Source organism: Tupaia chinensis, unplaced genomic scaffold (genome assembly GCF_000334495.1).
Source record: "Tupaia chinensis unplaced genomic scaffold, TupChi_1.0 Scaffold000534_1, whole genome shotgun sequence".
NCBI lineage: Eukaryota > Metazoa > Chordata > Mammalia > Scandentia > Tupaiidae > Tupaia > Tupaia belangeri.
Genome location: NW_006160047.1, coordinates 1,235,339 through 1,252,436, shown reverse-complemented (window position 1 = coordinate 1,252,436; position 17,098 = coordinate 1,235,339). Strand labels below are relative to the sequence as shown.

The following is a 17,098-nucleotide window of genomic DNA, read 5'->3' as shown; positions in this document are numbered from 1 at the left end:
CATTAAATGTTTAAACTATTTTATTAGTGTCTACCTTACTATATCCACATTTAGATATATACATACTTTTTTAGATATATACATACTTGTTTTCCTCATTATTCTTTTCAAATTTCGACAGGCCCTGACTAAATGTGTCCACATAAAATAAAGAATTCTAACTTGGTGGAAGCATTTGAGAGAACCACTGAGCTTTAGACAAATTTGGTCTAAATGCTTTATGATATAAACAGGAAAAATCTATTTGCTGAGATTTAATTATAAGATTTTTGAACTTGGAGTAAGCTTTTCCATGATTTCTTTCTCAGCTGTCTATAGGGATACTTATAAATCCTCTAATAAATACCATCATTCACAGCTGTCTATAGGGATACTTATAAATCCTCAAACTGTTAAGAGTATGTTTTAGAAATTTCTCAATACTGCTAAAACATCAATGAAAAACAAAACAAAACAAAAAAACAAAAAAACAAAATCAATTTTTCTTTGATGGCCAAATTTGATAATAAAATCTCCAACTCTTCATTTTTAGAACTGTGCAATGCCAAAAGGCAAAAGTATTTTGAGACTAGTTCCCTATGAAAATTGATCTGCCAGATTTTGTACATATACAATGGGTAATCAGAATACAAATACACTAGGTTCTTTTCAGCCTTAAGAACAGACAACTTAATTGTATTCTTTCATACCTCCGGGGGTTATGGCGCGAAGTCACCTAAACCAAGGGAGGAAGGGGTGTAAAAGAACCAACGTGTTCAAGCCAGTTGTGTGTGATACATAAAAGTGCACATGTTAACTACTTGAAAAAATTCACATTTATTTACTGTCAAACCGTGTTAAACTTTACACTGGATATTAGTGATGGGCTCATTATTAACAGGTTTACACAAAGGGATGAAAAGAAAAGCAGAATTTTGCTGAAACAATTTACATTTCATTAGAACTTTATCATAAAATAAGTTAATTACTAAATATAGGCAGAAGGAATATGGAAGAGTAATATTTATGTTTTTTTTTTTTAAAGAGTAGGCACCTTTTGTTCACTAGAAAGTTTGTGGGAAGTGCCCAGTGCCCTGTTTGCCCTCTGTTCAAGAATAAATGGAGGGTGACACGCAGTCTTTTCGAGATCTCACCACACTGTGCAAAGCATGGCATAACTGGCTTCAAAGAGTTTTCTCCCCATCAAACACGCTCTTTTGGCAATAAGAAATTTAAATGTAAGAAGGACTAACTTGTCAAAGCAGAATACTGTATACAGTGGAAAGTGAGTGAAAAATGGGTAGAACTTACCATGACAAAGTGTAAGAAAAAAAATGCTTCCTAACATGTGCAACCAAGAACTTTTCACAATATTTTCTTCAAACTCTTTAAAATTACTTTAATGACAATTATATTTCAGTTGGACACAAATGTATTTATTTTACCCTAGCAATGGAACAAAATATAATTTCTTTAGCCATTTTTCATGAGAACAGTTCATTGTACAGTTGAGGAAACATATGAAATAAGGCCTGTGGCTTGATTGCTAGTGGTTAAACAGGTTTTCAATCTTTGCCTTAATGTAAAAGATTTGCAGCGAACTGCAAACTGATGCAGAATAGCTCTCCTGCTTTTCCAAGTCTTGTCAGGAACAGTAAGGTACAGTAAATTTGTCCCACAGGATTTTAAAGCCTACGTCTTGTATATAATACAATGCAGGCCTACAAAAATGGTGCAGCCATATTTACAAATTTAGTTCACAAACTGCTGCAGTAAAATGGCTGGAAAGGTTTGTTTTGCTTGTTTCACAATTTCTCTAAACAGCAGCAGAACCTTAAAATACCTGGTTGGCATCTCTTTTCTTTGTAACAAATAATTCATTTTAGTATACTCTGTGTATATACAAAGTTTTTGTACGTTTTATAAAAAAATTCACAGAACTGCAAAGTTCAGTCAACATTTTTTACACTGGAGAACCACAGGTCAACAGAGCCGTCTCTTCACGCAGAGTTTGAGGAAGCTGCACGGGCCAATGAGTCTCTGGTTTATTTATGAATACTTGCATGTGGCCCTTGGAGTTCCTTAGCTGTACTATTAAAGACTTGTTACCAGCTGCATTTGTCCTTCTCTAACATCCCCTTCTGGAATGCACCCTTCTTTGTTAATGGGGATTATATAACCATCGCTATTGCCCCTGCTGATCTGGTAGCACATCTGAAGCTGATGGCCAGCTCCAAGATTTGGCATGCTTTTATAGTAAATGTCCTCGTTTTCACTCCTTCTGGAGGGAGAGAGGTCTTCTTCCATGTCGGGGCTGCTCTCCTGATAAGGAGAGTCTCTGAGATTGGGCATGCTCGTATAAAGAGAGTCTCTGTTGGGGGACTGCAGGTGGTCCTCAGCCTCTGCCGTCAGCTGAGAGGCATAGCTGTCAGTTCCCTCGGGCTTCACTTTCTTCTGGGGTTGGTAAAGAAGGGAGTGAGTCCGCTGAGGAATGAGCGGTGCCTCGAGTTCTTTGTGGTGCAGCTCCAGCCCTGGGTTGTCACCGTGCATTAAAGATGACGCGTCTGCCACGATAGCGTCATCTTCACTGCTGCTACCTCCAATCACAGGCTTGACTGGTAGCGTGAGCTCGAGGTTGTGAGTCTTGCTGCTGCCCCGTAGGTTGTTGTGCACTAACTCTGAAATGATCATTTTCTCAAAAGCGGTATCATTCAGACTTAGTCCACAGTCCACGACCTGCACGCTGTCACTGTAGTCCCCCTTGCGCAGTGAGTAGCTGTTGTTAAAATTACCATTTAGCGGTAGAGTATCCATGGCACTTGTATCCCTGGCATTGTTCAGTGAATGTCCTGAAACAGAAAAGTGAGAGTTACCGTTACTGCCCCTGCTCCTTGCTAAAGAAACGTTCTCTCTTTTGTACAAAACTTTTTAATGTCGTTCAGGACAAAGTTGTATTTGAAAGCTAACACTTGGAAAGTGCCAGGCTTTCCCGCATTCCCAACTGTAAACAGTTGCAACCCCTTAGATAACAGGAAGAAGAGTTAAAAATAATACTGTTTTCCAGGGAGGGAAAATGGCATACAGAATATGACTTTATCAATTTCGGGGAGACAATAGTTGTTCATTGATTTTGGGTCAAATAGCTGATGCTCTCACAAAGAAGACTTCACTCCATGCCCTTGCATAGTTAATGCAAAGCAATTCATTAGTGACATTTACATTTTAAAGTACAAGACTATGGTTTATAAAAATAAAATTAACAGAATTTGTCCTAAACAACACTAAAGTAAAAAAAGAATAAGTCACGATACAAAACCGAAAGGCAAATGTACAACATAAACCCACATAACTGGCAAGCAACTTTTTAAACAACATTCTAACATTTCCTTTTTCTGAAGATGAAGTAAAAAAAAGAATGAAAAAATGGACAGATACAAAGAATTCATGTTCAACAAAGACAGCCAACTCTCATACTGACTGGACCAGGGGCCCACAAGCACCATCCAACACCACGACAGACAGCAGGTGGAATGACTCACTTTGGACAACTCACATCATGTCTGTCTGCTCAGGCTATCTGGCCTAAGAGTAGCTGATATATAAAAGAAAGTAAAATGATTTATTGTAACATGATGAAGAATTTCTAAGCTTCTCAGCAACTTAGTCAGAGCAAGGGTTCAACAAATTAGATTACCAGCAATAGCAGCCTTTTAGTTTTTCATTTAATATTTATTATTTTGATTCTTTTTTCTTTGTGGCACTAATAATCTCTCTAATAGCAATGGCCCCAGGCTTCTACTGGTCAAAGTTTGCCTGCAGCCCTGCAGTCTGCATCAGTCACAGTGACAGCACCGAATGAACCAGCAGAGTCTACTATATAGGATTGGCCCATAGACGCCATGGGCATGAGGTCAGACGCAGAAATGTTAGAGATTTCTTAAGTATGGGTCACAGAAATTAAACCAAGAATAAATATTAACTATGGAATGGGAAAAGGGTGTCAGCCTTGGCTAATATATTTTTATATCTAAAGGTATGAAAGATTGGATAAGTCTGCTGAAGATATGAAAAGAGGTTTAGGAGAAAAAAATATGGTGACATGCTCTATTTGAATCAGAATTGTATTTTCTACAGACACATAAACATGTAAACTTCAAGACATTACAGTGCTTCTCAAGCAAATGAAAATAAAATGTCTTAGAGGAAATGAAATGATCTGCACCATGGAAAGTTAGGTTATTCATTCTCAAAAACCTAGAGGAAAAAAAAAAGATCACTTGTTTACAGATAGGTCTGTAAAAAAAAAAAAAAAAAGAATGAAATGATGTTATTGAAATGAAACTGACCACTGTGAGGCTGCTGCATTGTATGCAAGGCTTGGAGGAGAGTTTAGAAAAAATTTAATTCTCGAAAAAAAAATACAAAATTTCTGTTTTCAGTGCTCACTCCATTCTTAAAGCTGCAGTTATCCTAGAAAACTCCATTTCTTCAGAAAAACATCCCTATATCGTGAAGTACAAACTTTATGAGCAATCAATATCTGACAATTGAATAATAGATAGCTTATCATTAAAAGAAAATGAGAAAATGGGGGGACTTTTATTACTTCCTATATTTGTTAGGAACTTAATATTATTATAAAACTGATCCAACTTCTTCATTTGAAAATGGACAATTCATATGATACTCCATGTGTAAAAAATGAGTTATGACAATTATTTGTAAGGCTTCCTTTAACTTGATTAACACAACTCTCCAGCTTTATAAATTCATCTATGCGCCATTATCTACTTATCTTAATCTACTGCTAAGAAACATTTAGTGTGTTAAGTTACAGTAACACATGGACCACATGCTAGCATTTGTTTCCGCTGTAGAGATGCAATCTTTTCAAGTATTTCTTTTCATTATTGCCTAATAAATATAAATATGTCTACTGCACATAATCCAAAGATGTTTTCTATGATATACTGCAGATTTAAGACGTTTTTGACTGGTTTTGAAGAGGCATCTTTTTCTGCCCAAGTTCAGGTAATTCACTTGAAGACTTTCCATAGCCTGTAGCAAGATTACTGTGGGAATGCAGAAATGATAAGTCAATTATTAAGCATTTTGGTAGACAGTACTTGAGGCTTTGCAGAGCAAATTATTTCAGCATTGCATATACTTAAATATGGACAGTATTTGCTACAGACCTCGACTACAGATGAAAGGCAGCACAGATAGATGCACTGTTTGAATTTGGTAACATTTTAGTTGCAAATTGTGAACCACTTGCCCGCTGAGTCTACTTCATGACCGCTAATTATGTTTTAATTGTGCCCATTAAAAATCATGCTGAAAAAATTTACATTTGATAGGCAAAGTTAAGTTTTACTCCCATACTTGTCTCTCTGTAGGTTGCTAGAGGAAAGCATAAGGAAAGTAAGAAAAGAGAATGAAAAGAGAAGCTGCAGTTACGTTAAAAAAGAATTTTAAGAAAAAAAAAAAAACGGAAACAAAGCTCTGTGTTTAATTTAATGGCAAATATTAATCACAATCAAAGAGTATATGCTATCATGTGATAACTTTACCAAAATATTGAAAATGCTGTTAATATTTGAATATATATGCTTTTATGTTTTTAAATAAGCTATTAGAAAACAGTAAAACAGGATGGGTTAGTGAAAAACTTTCCCCCTCCCCCAATTAAAAACTACAGGTATAAACTGACTATTATAAACTTTATTTTCAAAGCTTTTTACGAAAAAAGAAAAACTACCATAAAGCTGCACTATACTATAGTTTGGTTATATTGGTAATGCTGGATATAGTCTTCTATACCTAACCATTCAATTAGGTAATTCATTCCAGAAGCAAATTTTGTCAGCAAGCTTTAGAGTTAACTGAACAGTATATTATATAGATAGGATACCTCTAAATGATATAAATCTTGAAGATGGGCTCTCGGACCATGTGATGTCAGTCCTGTAATAATATATTAAGATTTATGCCACCTGTGTTAAAAACATGGATCATTATTGTAAATACTATCATGACTGAACTTTTACTATAATATAGTGCAGTTTTAGAAGCCTGGCAAGGGCAACTGTATACTTTTTTTAATTGAGGAATTAAGAGTGTAATAATAAATATGTGGCAACTTGAGATCTTTAGAAACAGGGCAAAGATCAGAGCTCTGTTTAGCAGCAAAGAAAAGTAGTTTTATTTATAAGTATAAGCACACCTGGTGAGTTAAATACAGGAGCTGAAGGGGCATTACATACAACTGTTTCAGCGAGCAATGTGTTATAGGGGTTGTTAGTGCCGTGGGGTCGAAGAAGAGGGTTTGTTAGTAGGTAATTGCCAGTCATTCCTAAAACAAAAAAAAAGGAAAAAAAAGAAAAAAGAAAAAAAGTATATCAGTTCTCTCATTTCAGTGATACAGTTGCAGTAAAGTTTTTTTTTTTTTTAAATTCATCAAGGGTAGTGGACAAGTTGGCAACAGAAAATCTGCTGAAAATTTCTGACTGTATTTGAACTACTAATTTGAAGGAGAAAGGAGAAAGGGAAGATAAATTTCAGTAATTCACAGGTGTTTTCTAAGTCCCCTAAGTAAACACCTGCTGAGGATGACATTTACTAATTTACACAAAATCTCTGTTAAACAAAAATGGCAATTAAATGCATAGAGATCAACATTGTGTTTCAAGATGTTACTGCTTAATATTAAAAACTTAAACATGGTGGCTCAGAAGAGGGAATCTCAAACTTTCAGGATTTACAGGTGTGGGATTATCCCTCATGAAAACATCTGTGTTAACCAACTTTGATACAAGCAGAAGGAAAAACAACTTTCACAAACAGGTGAAAGGTATGACACATTGCAAAAAGCTTCTCTTAGTAAATGCAAAAGCACACATGCTGAGGAAAAAAAAAAAAAGACTGTGTATAATGAATTATTAGACCAGTCACAAATTCTTTCTAACAAGAATATTCATTCCGTAATCTCATTTGCCAGGTTTCAATAATGATTCATTGAATAATTTATTTACTTTTTAATAGCCATCTTAACAGAATTAGGTAAAACATCAAAGCAAGAATAAACAAACATTTCACTCCTTCTCACTGATAAATTACAAACCTTTCGATACTTATCAACCATGTGTTTTACACAGGCAATGTACTTTGACTAAAAAATACTTAAAAACCCAAGTTGGTTGTGATGTCACATATTCCCTTTAACCATTTAAAGTCCATATCTTTAATAGAACAATGTCAACAATTAAAAATGTCTTTAATGTCATTGTGATAAACTCTAATATGTTGTATTATTAATCGATGCAGTAGAACTGAAAATACTTGGATAAATGACCTTTTTAAGGACTTACACAAAAATATATTTTTTCATATCAATTTAAATTTAATTTTTTATTCGGAAGCATGTGCCCTTATTTTGCTAAATTATTTCACAGCATATTAAATAATTGTATTGCCTTATAAATTCTGATGTACAGACACATCAAATACAGAAAACTTACTTTCATGTATTTTAATTTTCTTTTAAAGATGTATTAAATAAAAGTTGGCTCAACAAGTTTAAAAACTTGTGATATGAACCCATGAGAGAAAAGTTCACCATTTTCTCTAGAATAATTTTAAGTTGGCAAAAAAGTAAAAAATTTATATTGTAAACTCAACTTTTTCCTAATAACTGACCTTGATTAAGTGTTGAAGTGCTATTGATGTCACCTGAGATAAAAGAAGATTCAGATTGTTTTCTCACAGTGTCATTCCACATCCTTCTTATACGACTCTATTAATACAAAATTCCAAGACAAATATGTTAGTTTCTCCCAAGCTCACCTTATTAAAGACATGCAAAGATTTAGCCTAAAGAATCTGTGTACGATTGCTGTTGACTTTCTAGAGAATGTATGCTGTTTCTGGTCTAAAACTAAGACAGTCTATTCTGCCTCATTGTTTCTCCATTTCATCATTTGTTCTTAAAACATGTTATTTTAGGGCCAGCCCCAAAGCCTAGTGGTTAAGAGAACCAAATCCTGGCCCCAGTGGATTGGAAAACGTGATGGGGGGACCAGCAGATGGCATTAATGGTTACATTGTTGAACTCCCACTTAATAGACTGTGGTTTGAGTCCTGGACCCTGCAGGTTAAAACTCACCCTGGGTGCATGTGCATGTGTGTCCAAAATCCCAAGAGGAGAGTAGAGGAGAAGGGATTGTGGCATGGCCATCCCCCTGGGGAGTGATTTCTTGTTTTCTGTCTTTTTGTCTCTCTCTGTCTCTGGTGAATGCATATTCCTTAGAGCAAAAAAAATTCTCTCTTAAAAAAACAAAACAAAATGTGATGAGTGCTTCTGTATGCATGGCCCAAATCTCGACAGTGTTGGAAATGGAGAAGAAGGGACTGTGGTGTGACTACACCCTATTGGGTGTACCTTCTGTCTCTCTGTGTCTCTCCATCTTGCTCTGGTGTGTGCACCCAACCTCTAGCGATGAACAAGTGTTATTTTATTGCTTTTTTTGTTTTTTAAATGTGGAGGTGACTGATTATTCAACCAATGTTTATTGAATGGCCACTACAAAACTGTGCTATCTGATCTAAGGATATGAAATGATTATGATGTATTGGGTAGTTGGAAATGTCATGATACATTGTTTGCATAGATAAACATCATGACTTTTCCTACAACCCAGTATCTCTTAACTTTCTTCCAAAAAGGATGTTCACACCTAAAGAACCAGCTTGAAGAAATATTTAAGAAGGAATTAAAACCAAAATACTAAAAAAGCAAGTATTTACTATCCAGAGCATTAGATTGAGGAGACAATTAGTGCGTCTGAACAGAACATGTCTCTGTAGGCATTCTATAAAGAAGGTTAACTAAAGATGCAGTCATGCTCCAGGTCACCTGTGTGCCAGAGGAATACCGAGCGCTGGTTCTGGTGGTTGACGCCTTCACTGAACTGTGGGGGCTCTCAGTTGGGAGGCCACCACAGCAATAGGAGTGTCGGAAGCACTTGCCATACTCTTTTCGTACCTGCATTGAATAATCACAAGACCAAGGGATTACTATGAACATAATGGCGTCTGTCTGTCTGTCTCTAAATAAATGCAGAATGAAGACAACCAAGAAGAATTTAAGTTCCACCAAGACTGAAGTGGAGAAAATAAACCAAACTTGCAAAGTCAAGTTCAATTAGAACTGCTGAAATAGAATCAGAGAAGTATCTCCGTCCACTGGATTGGCTAGGAGGATCTTTAAAATGTGACAGAACATGCAGAAATACTTTATATTCTGCTATAATTATCTAAATGTTAGTTATTAATTAATAAAGTTAATATATTTAAAGATTTACCCTATCCATATACCTAGGAAGCTCTAATTTTGTATTTGGTGCCAAGAAAACATGACAAAAAATTCAGCATATTCCTTGCTTAATTACATTTAACCACTCTGTAATTCAGTCATTTAAGTTTTATATGCTTCATGTCCTCCTAGGTAGGTCAAAACATAAACCTATTTTACTGGATTGCATAGTTTTGCGGATAACCTCTTTAAAATGACAAGACTACTTTGGCACAAGAATAAAGCAAAAGAGTACTTTGATACATGTGCCATTAATTAGGATGGAATGTTTTCTTCATTTTCTGATGTCTCGAGCTTTAACATTTAGTGTAGAGTATCCAAGATGTCTATTCACTTCATTAGCACACAAGGGAACTATTTATGCAATTTCCATTCACATTAATGAGTTACCCATGTAATTTCCCTTTTCCCCTGAAGCTTGGATATATGAATAGATCGAAAAGTAGTCAGGTTTAAAAGAAAGTTTAACCTTTAAAAAGTGAAGTGCAAACAAATGCTGAGCAACAGAATTCCACCTGGAGTAGTGGGACAGAACTGGAAGGAGGTTAGGGTGCTGAATCGTATGCAATTACTTTGGCATATAAACATATTTTATTTTGATTAGAGACAGACTTTGAAATCACAAGACAGACAAAAAGATGTTTCCTAAGAAAATATTTTTCCTAACAGATTACAGAAAACACTGAAAGGCTACCCTAGTCACCTCCACCTTCGTGAAGCTATGCTCAGTGTCTGCCTGCCTGCAAAGACCATAACTTAAACGGTTCTTCCTTGCAAAATCAGAAAATCAAATAACTAGATGGTCTTTTCAATCTAAGTGCACTTGCATTTTCATCTTCTTAGCTTTATTTAATTACATCTATTAAAACAAGTAACAATGTGTTGAGCTCTCAAAGCATTTTCTTGGCCTAAATATGTTCACTGGGGCAGGAAGAACAATGTTTCAACTCAACTATTTTATATCATATTCTTAATCATCCACCCTAGCAGCACCCAACAGGATGGATCCAAGACTACGGAATACATGTTTAAAGAAACGCAACATGATGTTTTTAAAAATACAATCATTAATTTTAAAAGCAGAGTGAACTGTCTTTGTTCAATTAATACACGTAATTATGTAAGGAAATAATGACTACCTCACCCTTTTTTTTGCTAAGTTTTTGCTTTATGGCATGTCGAAGATGTTTGGTACAACAGTATGGAATTTATGAATGTATGATCATATGCCTATAAACAAAATGCTCATGAATATAGGAGCTATGTAAAAACCAAAGTGATTACTAAGGTTATCCCTATATAATGTTTAGAAAGTTAAAGTTCATTGTTATTAAATAACATGATATCTCATAAAATTTCTACACTTTAATGGCTATTAACTGCTCTGAAATGCTGTATAACCAAGACAATGGCAATCAAAATGGTATTTTATCCAAATAATACCCTCCGATGTTGGTTTTGCCTAATGCCTATATTGCTGTGAATGTACATTATCTGTCAGTATTGCACATTCCACTGTCATTATCTCAAAATTATAGCTTATTCAAAACTGATGGAAGTAACAACACTATCATCTTGTCAGGACTGAAAACATAATAGTTTTCACTTCCACAATTCTATTTCTCTGTTCAATTCAGTGACCAACTAGTAATAACAAAATAAAAAGACAACATTAGATATGCAGACAGGGAAAGGATGAGACTTTGTGAAAGGCATAGACATTTTAAACTCAAATGGTAGGCAAGCAATTCTCTTAGGTTTACTTCTTGTTATAGATTAAAGTTTTCCACTTGAAACTTTAATTTTTTAATCATGTTGGCTAATGCCACTTAACATAAAATCAGGAGGACCAAATTAATAAGATGTGAGGTGCAACCTTGTTGGTTTTTGGGTTTTCCAAATTACTCAGTAGAAAATATTAACTTTTGTAAGGGCCAGTGTTTTTAACATTGAGGTCACTTATTGTTATACTCAATAGTGAGAAAGAAAGAGTTCATTTAACCTTTTCTTTACCCTGGTACACCCTTTGTACAAAGCATTTTACAGATCCTACTAGACAATGAAATCTTAAAACATTAAGTACCTAATTTATAACATTCCCAAATTGAGATTCAAAAGATGACTGGTATTGGCACATTTTATGCATGAGGATGAATTTCTACATAGGTATTAATATTAATTTATAATTAAAAATACGATGCTATTTAATAACATGACAGCTGGAATGTACAATCTTTTCTATCACATCTATTATTTTCAAATCAAAGAATGAGCAAGCCCCTACGTGTTTTCACTCACTTACTTTCTTTTGGAGAGCACAGTGAAAGATGAAAATGAACACTCCCTGGAAAGCATTAAAGATGGTGAAGAGATATGCCATCACAATAGTCTCCTCATTAATAAAAAGCAACCCAAATGACCAGGTTAGGCCAAGAAGACACAGAAGAGCAAAAGCGCCAAGCACCCAAGACCTGAAAAAATAAAGTGTATTTTTTTTAACAGGTTCAATGAGGGAAAACACATATCACGCTTATGTATTAAAATATATCAGTAGTAGCAGTTGACTTTCTCTATGTTCACATTCAAATTCAACAGCATTTTGGCTTTAACCTTTCATTGATTAAGAAAGAACAATAGCATTTAGTACTGCAGCCTCCAGTGAAAACCGCAACAGCAGGTATGACCTTTTCTTACTCCAGAATAAACGAGGTATCAAAACTATATTAAAATACAAAATGCAAGATATCCCCCATGACTTTATTGTCTTTTCTATGCATTTTGGTTAAAAGAAATTAAGGAGTCCTTAATTGGTTTACTCATAGGCTTTTATTCCTGTGGTGTACTCATATGATACTGAATAATGTGACACGTACAGAAAGGTTAAATGGCAGATAATCACTTAACGCCTAAACTTCAGGTTCTAGTAACTAGCCTTAGGTGAACCTAAGGTTTTATAACTAAAGCATGAAGAAGCCTAGCTGAAATGGGACAAAAACATGAGAACAACTTCAAAATAAAATAATTTGGAGAGATTTCATCATGAATAGCTTAAGGAGAAAAGAACTGCAGAAAATAGGACGGAATGAGGAGAATTTAAAGTCAGTGCATTCCATGTCTAACTAATGATCTTACTTGATAAATGGCTTATTATCTTCATAGCTAGAAAGCATTATAAGCAGAAAAGAGAAACAAAATTATTAGACAGAATTAAAATAGAAAGTAATAAGAAAGCATTTATATATTTTATAAATTAGTCAAAATTAAGAAAGTCAAAATGCAGAGGCAAGCAATTAAAAAATAAAGGCATATTATAATTTTAAAATACTATAGCAAATTAGATATTCCAAAATAATTAAGAAATTAAGGGCAATTCATGACATTGACGGATTTGTAAAAAATATAAATCATGCCATAAATTTGTTAATGTAGGGTTCTACCTTACCCCGGTAAGTCCGTATTATAGTAGCCATCACAAACACGGTAATTACTGGTGTAGATGAGAAGACAGAAAGAGGAAAAGGAAGAAAAGAGAGAGATGCTAAACATTAGCTCTCTCTCTTACCATGCAACATGCAATGAAGCTGGCACTAACCTATCTACAACATCTAATTTTTTAAAAAAATTTACCCTTACTATAGATCTGCCATTTTTTACATTAAAAATAGTATTCTTCACATTTCATTATAAACCAGCTTGAATAGCAATGCCTCCTCAAATTCTAAATTAGAAGACTAAAACTTAAAAAAAAACTCTGAAAATGCTTCTAAGATCATTTAATGAATCAACATCTATCATTTTTGTTAATTAGATAGCATTCTTTTCACTGATAGAAATTGCAGCTTTTATTCAACATCGAGATAAAGTAAACATTTGTTTAATTAACATGAAAACAACAGATAATCTTCAAGTTAACAATAGTAATAAAGTAAATTCTCTTAGGAAAACAGGATTAGAAGTAGAAACTGCTCAGAATCTTTAAATCAAAAAGTCTTTTAACAAAACAAATGTAATACAGTCATATCAGCCATATCAGTCAACAAACTGGAACATCACTTTGAACTGCACTTTAAGTTAAAAGGAAATTACAACAGTGATATGGAATTTCTACAAAGCCAGGGAAATAATTTCTTGTCTCTAGGTCAAGACAGAAGTATCATCTAATTTTTGACCAATATCGGTGACATAATAACAGTAAAACTCAGTCTTGATTAGTAAAACTTCATTCTGAAGATAGAAATCCCTGTATTCCCTGTGGAGAATATCTTTTACTTAGTTTGTTGAGTATTAAAGTTAAAGTATGATATACTTACTTAATGTTTTCCAACCTGCTAGAATCTGGTTTCAAAGTGTTTGAATGTTTCACCATTTTGCATAATGTGATCACCAGGAAGATAATATTTAGCTATTGTAACAGAAAAAGAAAGAATTAGACTGGGATGAACAAAGAAAGAGTGAAAAACAAATAGATCTTTGCAAATATACTTAATGAATTAATACAATTAAATATCCATAGCTTGTGTATATAATAGACACAGATTCAATTTTAGCTTATGTATACAATAATCAAGTTCAGTCTATATAAAAAATACTCTGGCTATGTATGATCAATTCTTTAATAGATCATTTGACATGAAATTGCAACCTCATTAAGTCAGTATCATGTGGTAATGATTAAATAAATTAGAAAATCTAAATTAGTTTCTTTAGCTAGATGTACTCCAGGGCCTATAAGCCATCTGATGGAAGCACTGAAGTGAATTCCTTCCAAGAGGTGTTTACATCATGTAACCTACAAGGAAAGAACCACTGGCATTGGAACTGTAAGTCCGGAATGAGAGCCTTAGGTATTGATTCTGACTGATGAGATAGAGATAATAATACTATTTTCACAATCTATGTATTTATAAGGTAGTTGTGAGGATCAAATGAAATAAAAATACATAAAAACTGTTCATTATATAAAGTAAGGTAAACCTCACATGCATGTGCATGTTTAAATGTATACATGTATTTGTGATTAAATGGTTAAAGGCACTAGTCTTTTTTTTCTAGTCTCTATATTGTTTGAAAGTAGGTAAATTCTGAAGAAAGGCTGTTTTGTGTCCATTTAAATATTCAGCTGTGCAAAGAATCTAGGTACAAAGGCCAGATAGGTAAGATGGGACAGAGAAGGTTTGGAATTCCAAGAGAACAGGAGCAAAGTCAGAAGGCACTGTATTTTACCAAGGAGAAACAAAAGCTAGTAATTTGCATTTGCTTGTACAGACATTTGCTAAAATGTTGGAGGGACGGGAGGACAGTATCATTTTTATGCTTGAAAATCAGAATTATGCTAACTTCCTCCTGGATTCTTTGGGGTGGGGGTTATTTATTTTCGATTATTACTTTAAAAGACAAAAATTAAGTTACTTTATGAATAGTACATGAATCAGAGGGTACCAGCTCCAATGGTTTATGTGGAGAAGGATCCAGTTCACCCACCGTATCTGGGTATGAATTCAATTCTTTTGGGGCAGAAGAATCAACCTAACTTTGTTCTAGTAATAAGATCATTTTGACTAAGTCACATAAAAGACATTAATCACTACTTCTAATTTATAATCTGTAAAAAACAATATAAGACAACTACATTTTCTAAAGCCTTCCCAATGACAAATTTAGGAATAGAGCAGGGGCTTTAATCTATGCTATCACTTTGTCTACTAGGCCTTATTCTTCTCAGATGCAGAATTTCCTTTTACAGGATAAAATGAGGTTAATGGGCATAATTTGTAAGTGTTGGCAGATAGCATTCTTTCCTTCAATGTTAATTAGTTGAGAACAAAAGCAGCTCTTTGTTTAAAAAATAGTATTTAAAAATTAAGTCTATAAAATAGTTACCTAGTGAAAAATGTAAATAAAATCACAGAAATATTGACTTTATTTTCTGAAGAGTAGTATTCCAACTGGTCACAATGTATATAAATGCATATATTTTCAGGAATGTTACTATAGGATACGCTTCATTCAACAAATACTTATTGACAGGTCTGCTTACACAAGGGTCTGCTTATTGTTCTGTGGATAAGCGAGACACAATTTCTGCCTTTGAGAAATTCGATACCCTTCTGGTAATAAAATAAATATGTGATTGGGGTTTTTGTTTAATTAAGAAAAAAATATATCTAATTTTTAGAGAGCAAAATCAACAGTTACTATTTGTTTTTAATTTTCTGCAACAGCAGCCTTAAGTAGTAAAATTAAGGAATGGTAAGAAGCTAGAACTTTATACATATCCTAAGAACAAAGTCTGTAAGTCCTACAATGGCTGCTCTATAGATTTAGAGTTAAAATCGTTTAAATCTCTTTTTCTTTCAAATGTCTTGATAATATTTGTTTCTTTCATTCCAAATATCTGAACCTAGATTTTTCTCTCTTCCTTTTCTTAAAAAATTTCCAAAACTGTATAGAGCCACAATTTGGTGTTCATTATTTTTAAGCATATTAATGATGCCTCAAGAACAAAATAGTAGTAGTAGTACATTCTAGAAAAGAGAATAGTTATTAATTACCAACTACAATGCATGAAATTATAAGGAAAATAAAAAATCTAGAAAAATGTGGATGGATAAAGTATGCTATAAAAACAACATGGGTACAAAGTGTTAAAATCCTGGAGTAAATTCATTGGAATAAATTTTTTCAATGAAGAAAAAGGTAAATTGAGTAAAAAGGAGTTATTTAAAAACTAAAATATTTTGCAATATAACTGATTCAACAAAATGAAATCTATCCATATACAAATACTATCATAGCTTATACAGGAAACGTTTTTTATTTTTTAGTTAAGGTTGACGATTAGCCAATGTGAATGTGCCCAAGAAAACTATCTAAATTAACCCTTAAAAAGACTTTTTTCCCTTTCACTTCCCTTACTCAATTCAGATTTTAAAAATTATATACCTAGGGGCCAGAATTTGGTGTTGTGTTTAAGGCACTGGACTCCCACATGGCTGACTACGGTTTGAGTCCCAGACCTGGCAGCTTACTTTCTCAGTTTCTCTCTCTATGGTGAATTATAATGATATATAAAATAAAAATTTTTTTAAAGTGCATTTTTTTAAAGAGAGATTTTGCTACAGGGGCATGTGAGCTAGCCAGAAAGACAGAAAGCAAGAAATCATTCCCCGAGGGGATGGCCACACTGCAATCCCTTCTCCATTCTCTTCTCAGGATCTTGGGCATGTATGCACACACGCCTGGTGTGAATTTTAAGCCGCTGGGCCTGGGACTCAAACTGCAGTTGACTATGTGGGAGTACAATAGCGTAACCATTACACCATCTGCTAGTCCCTAAAAAGTCCTTTAAAAAAAATGTGTTTGTGTGTGTGTTTATTATATCTTTCTAGTTATGAATATAATACATTCCCAGTACAAATTTAGAAAATACAGAAAATTGTAGAAGAAAACAGCTATAATACTACATCCAGAGGTGGCAAGCTGCACTTGTACTCTGCAAATTATTCAGACATAAACTGCCAAAGATTACTTAGCTACTGTAATGACACTATTGAGATTCAATATACTGTGATCAGACTCCACCATCTACAGTCTTTGCAAATAAAATTAATCAACTTATTATAAGTGAGAAAAATTAGGATCTTCTAACAAAACAAAGATTTACTAGTTGTGTATTTAAAAGGTTCTGTTTTTATAAAGAGTAATCCAGTTTAAAATCACTCAGAGGTGACAAGTAAGTTAAAATGA

At 33.9% G+C, this 17,098-nt stretch overlaps 1 protein-coding gene across 9 annotated transcripts in view; it reads right to left on the bottom strand.

Moving 5' to 3' along the window:
* Window positions 1–1,393: 1,393 nt before the first annotated feature.
* Window positions 1,394–17,098, bottom strand: part of ADGRL2 (adhesion G protein-coupled receptor L2) — a 251,158-nt gene continuing 235,453 nt past the window's right edge. For 3 of the 9 annotated variants that reach the window (XM_014591132.2, XM_027775241.1, XM_027775242.1), the window contains 6 exons: window positions 13,663–13,754; window positions 11,655–11,823; window positions 8,894–9,022; window positions 7,678–7,774; window positions 6,206–6,334; window positions 1,394–2,828 (listed from right to left, as the gene is read on the bottom strand). In XM_014591132.2, the coding sequence (XP_014446618.1) occupies window positions 2,074–2,828; window positions 6,206–6,334; window positions 7,678–7,774; window positions 8,894–9,022; window positions 11,655–11,823; window positions 13,663–13,754 (1,371 nt within the window). In that variant the 3' untranslated portion in view covers window positions 1,394–2,073. Of the gene's footprint in view, window positions 2,829–3,518; window positions 3,572–5,893; window positions 5,976–6,205; window positions 6,335–7,677; window positions 7,775–8,893; window positions 9,023–11,654; window positions 11,824–12,484; window positions 12,512–12,794; window positions 12,840–13,662; window positions 13,755–17,098 lie in introns of those variants that run through there. The other 6 variants (XM_027775243.1, XM_027775244.1, XM_027775248.1 and 3 more) reach the window with 5 other exon arrangements.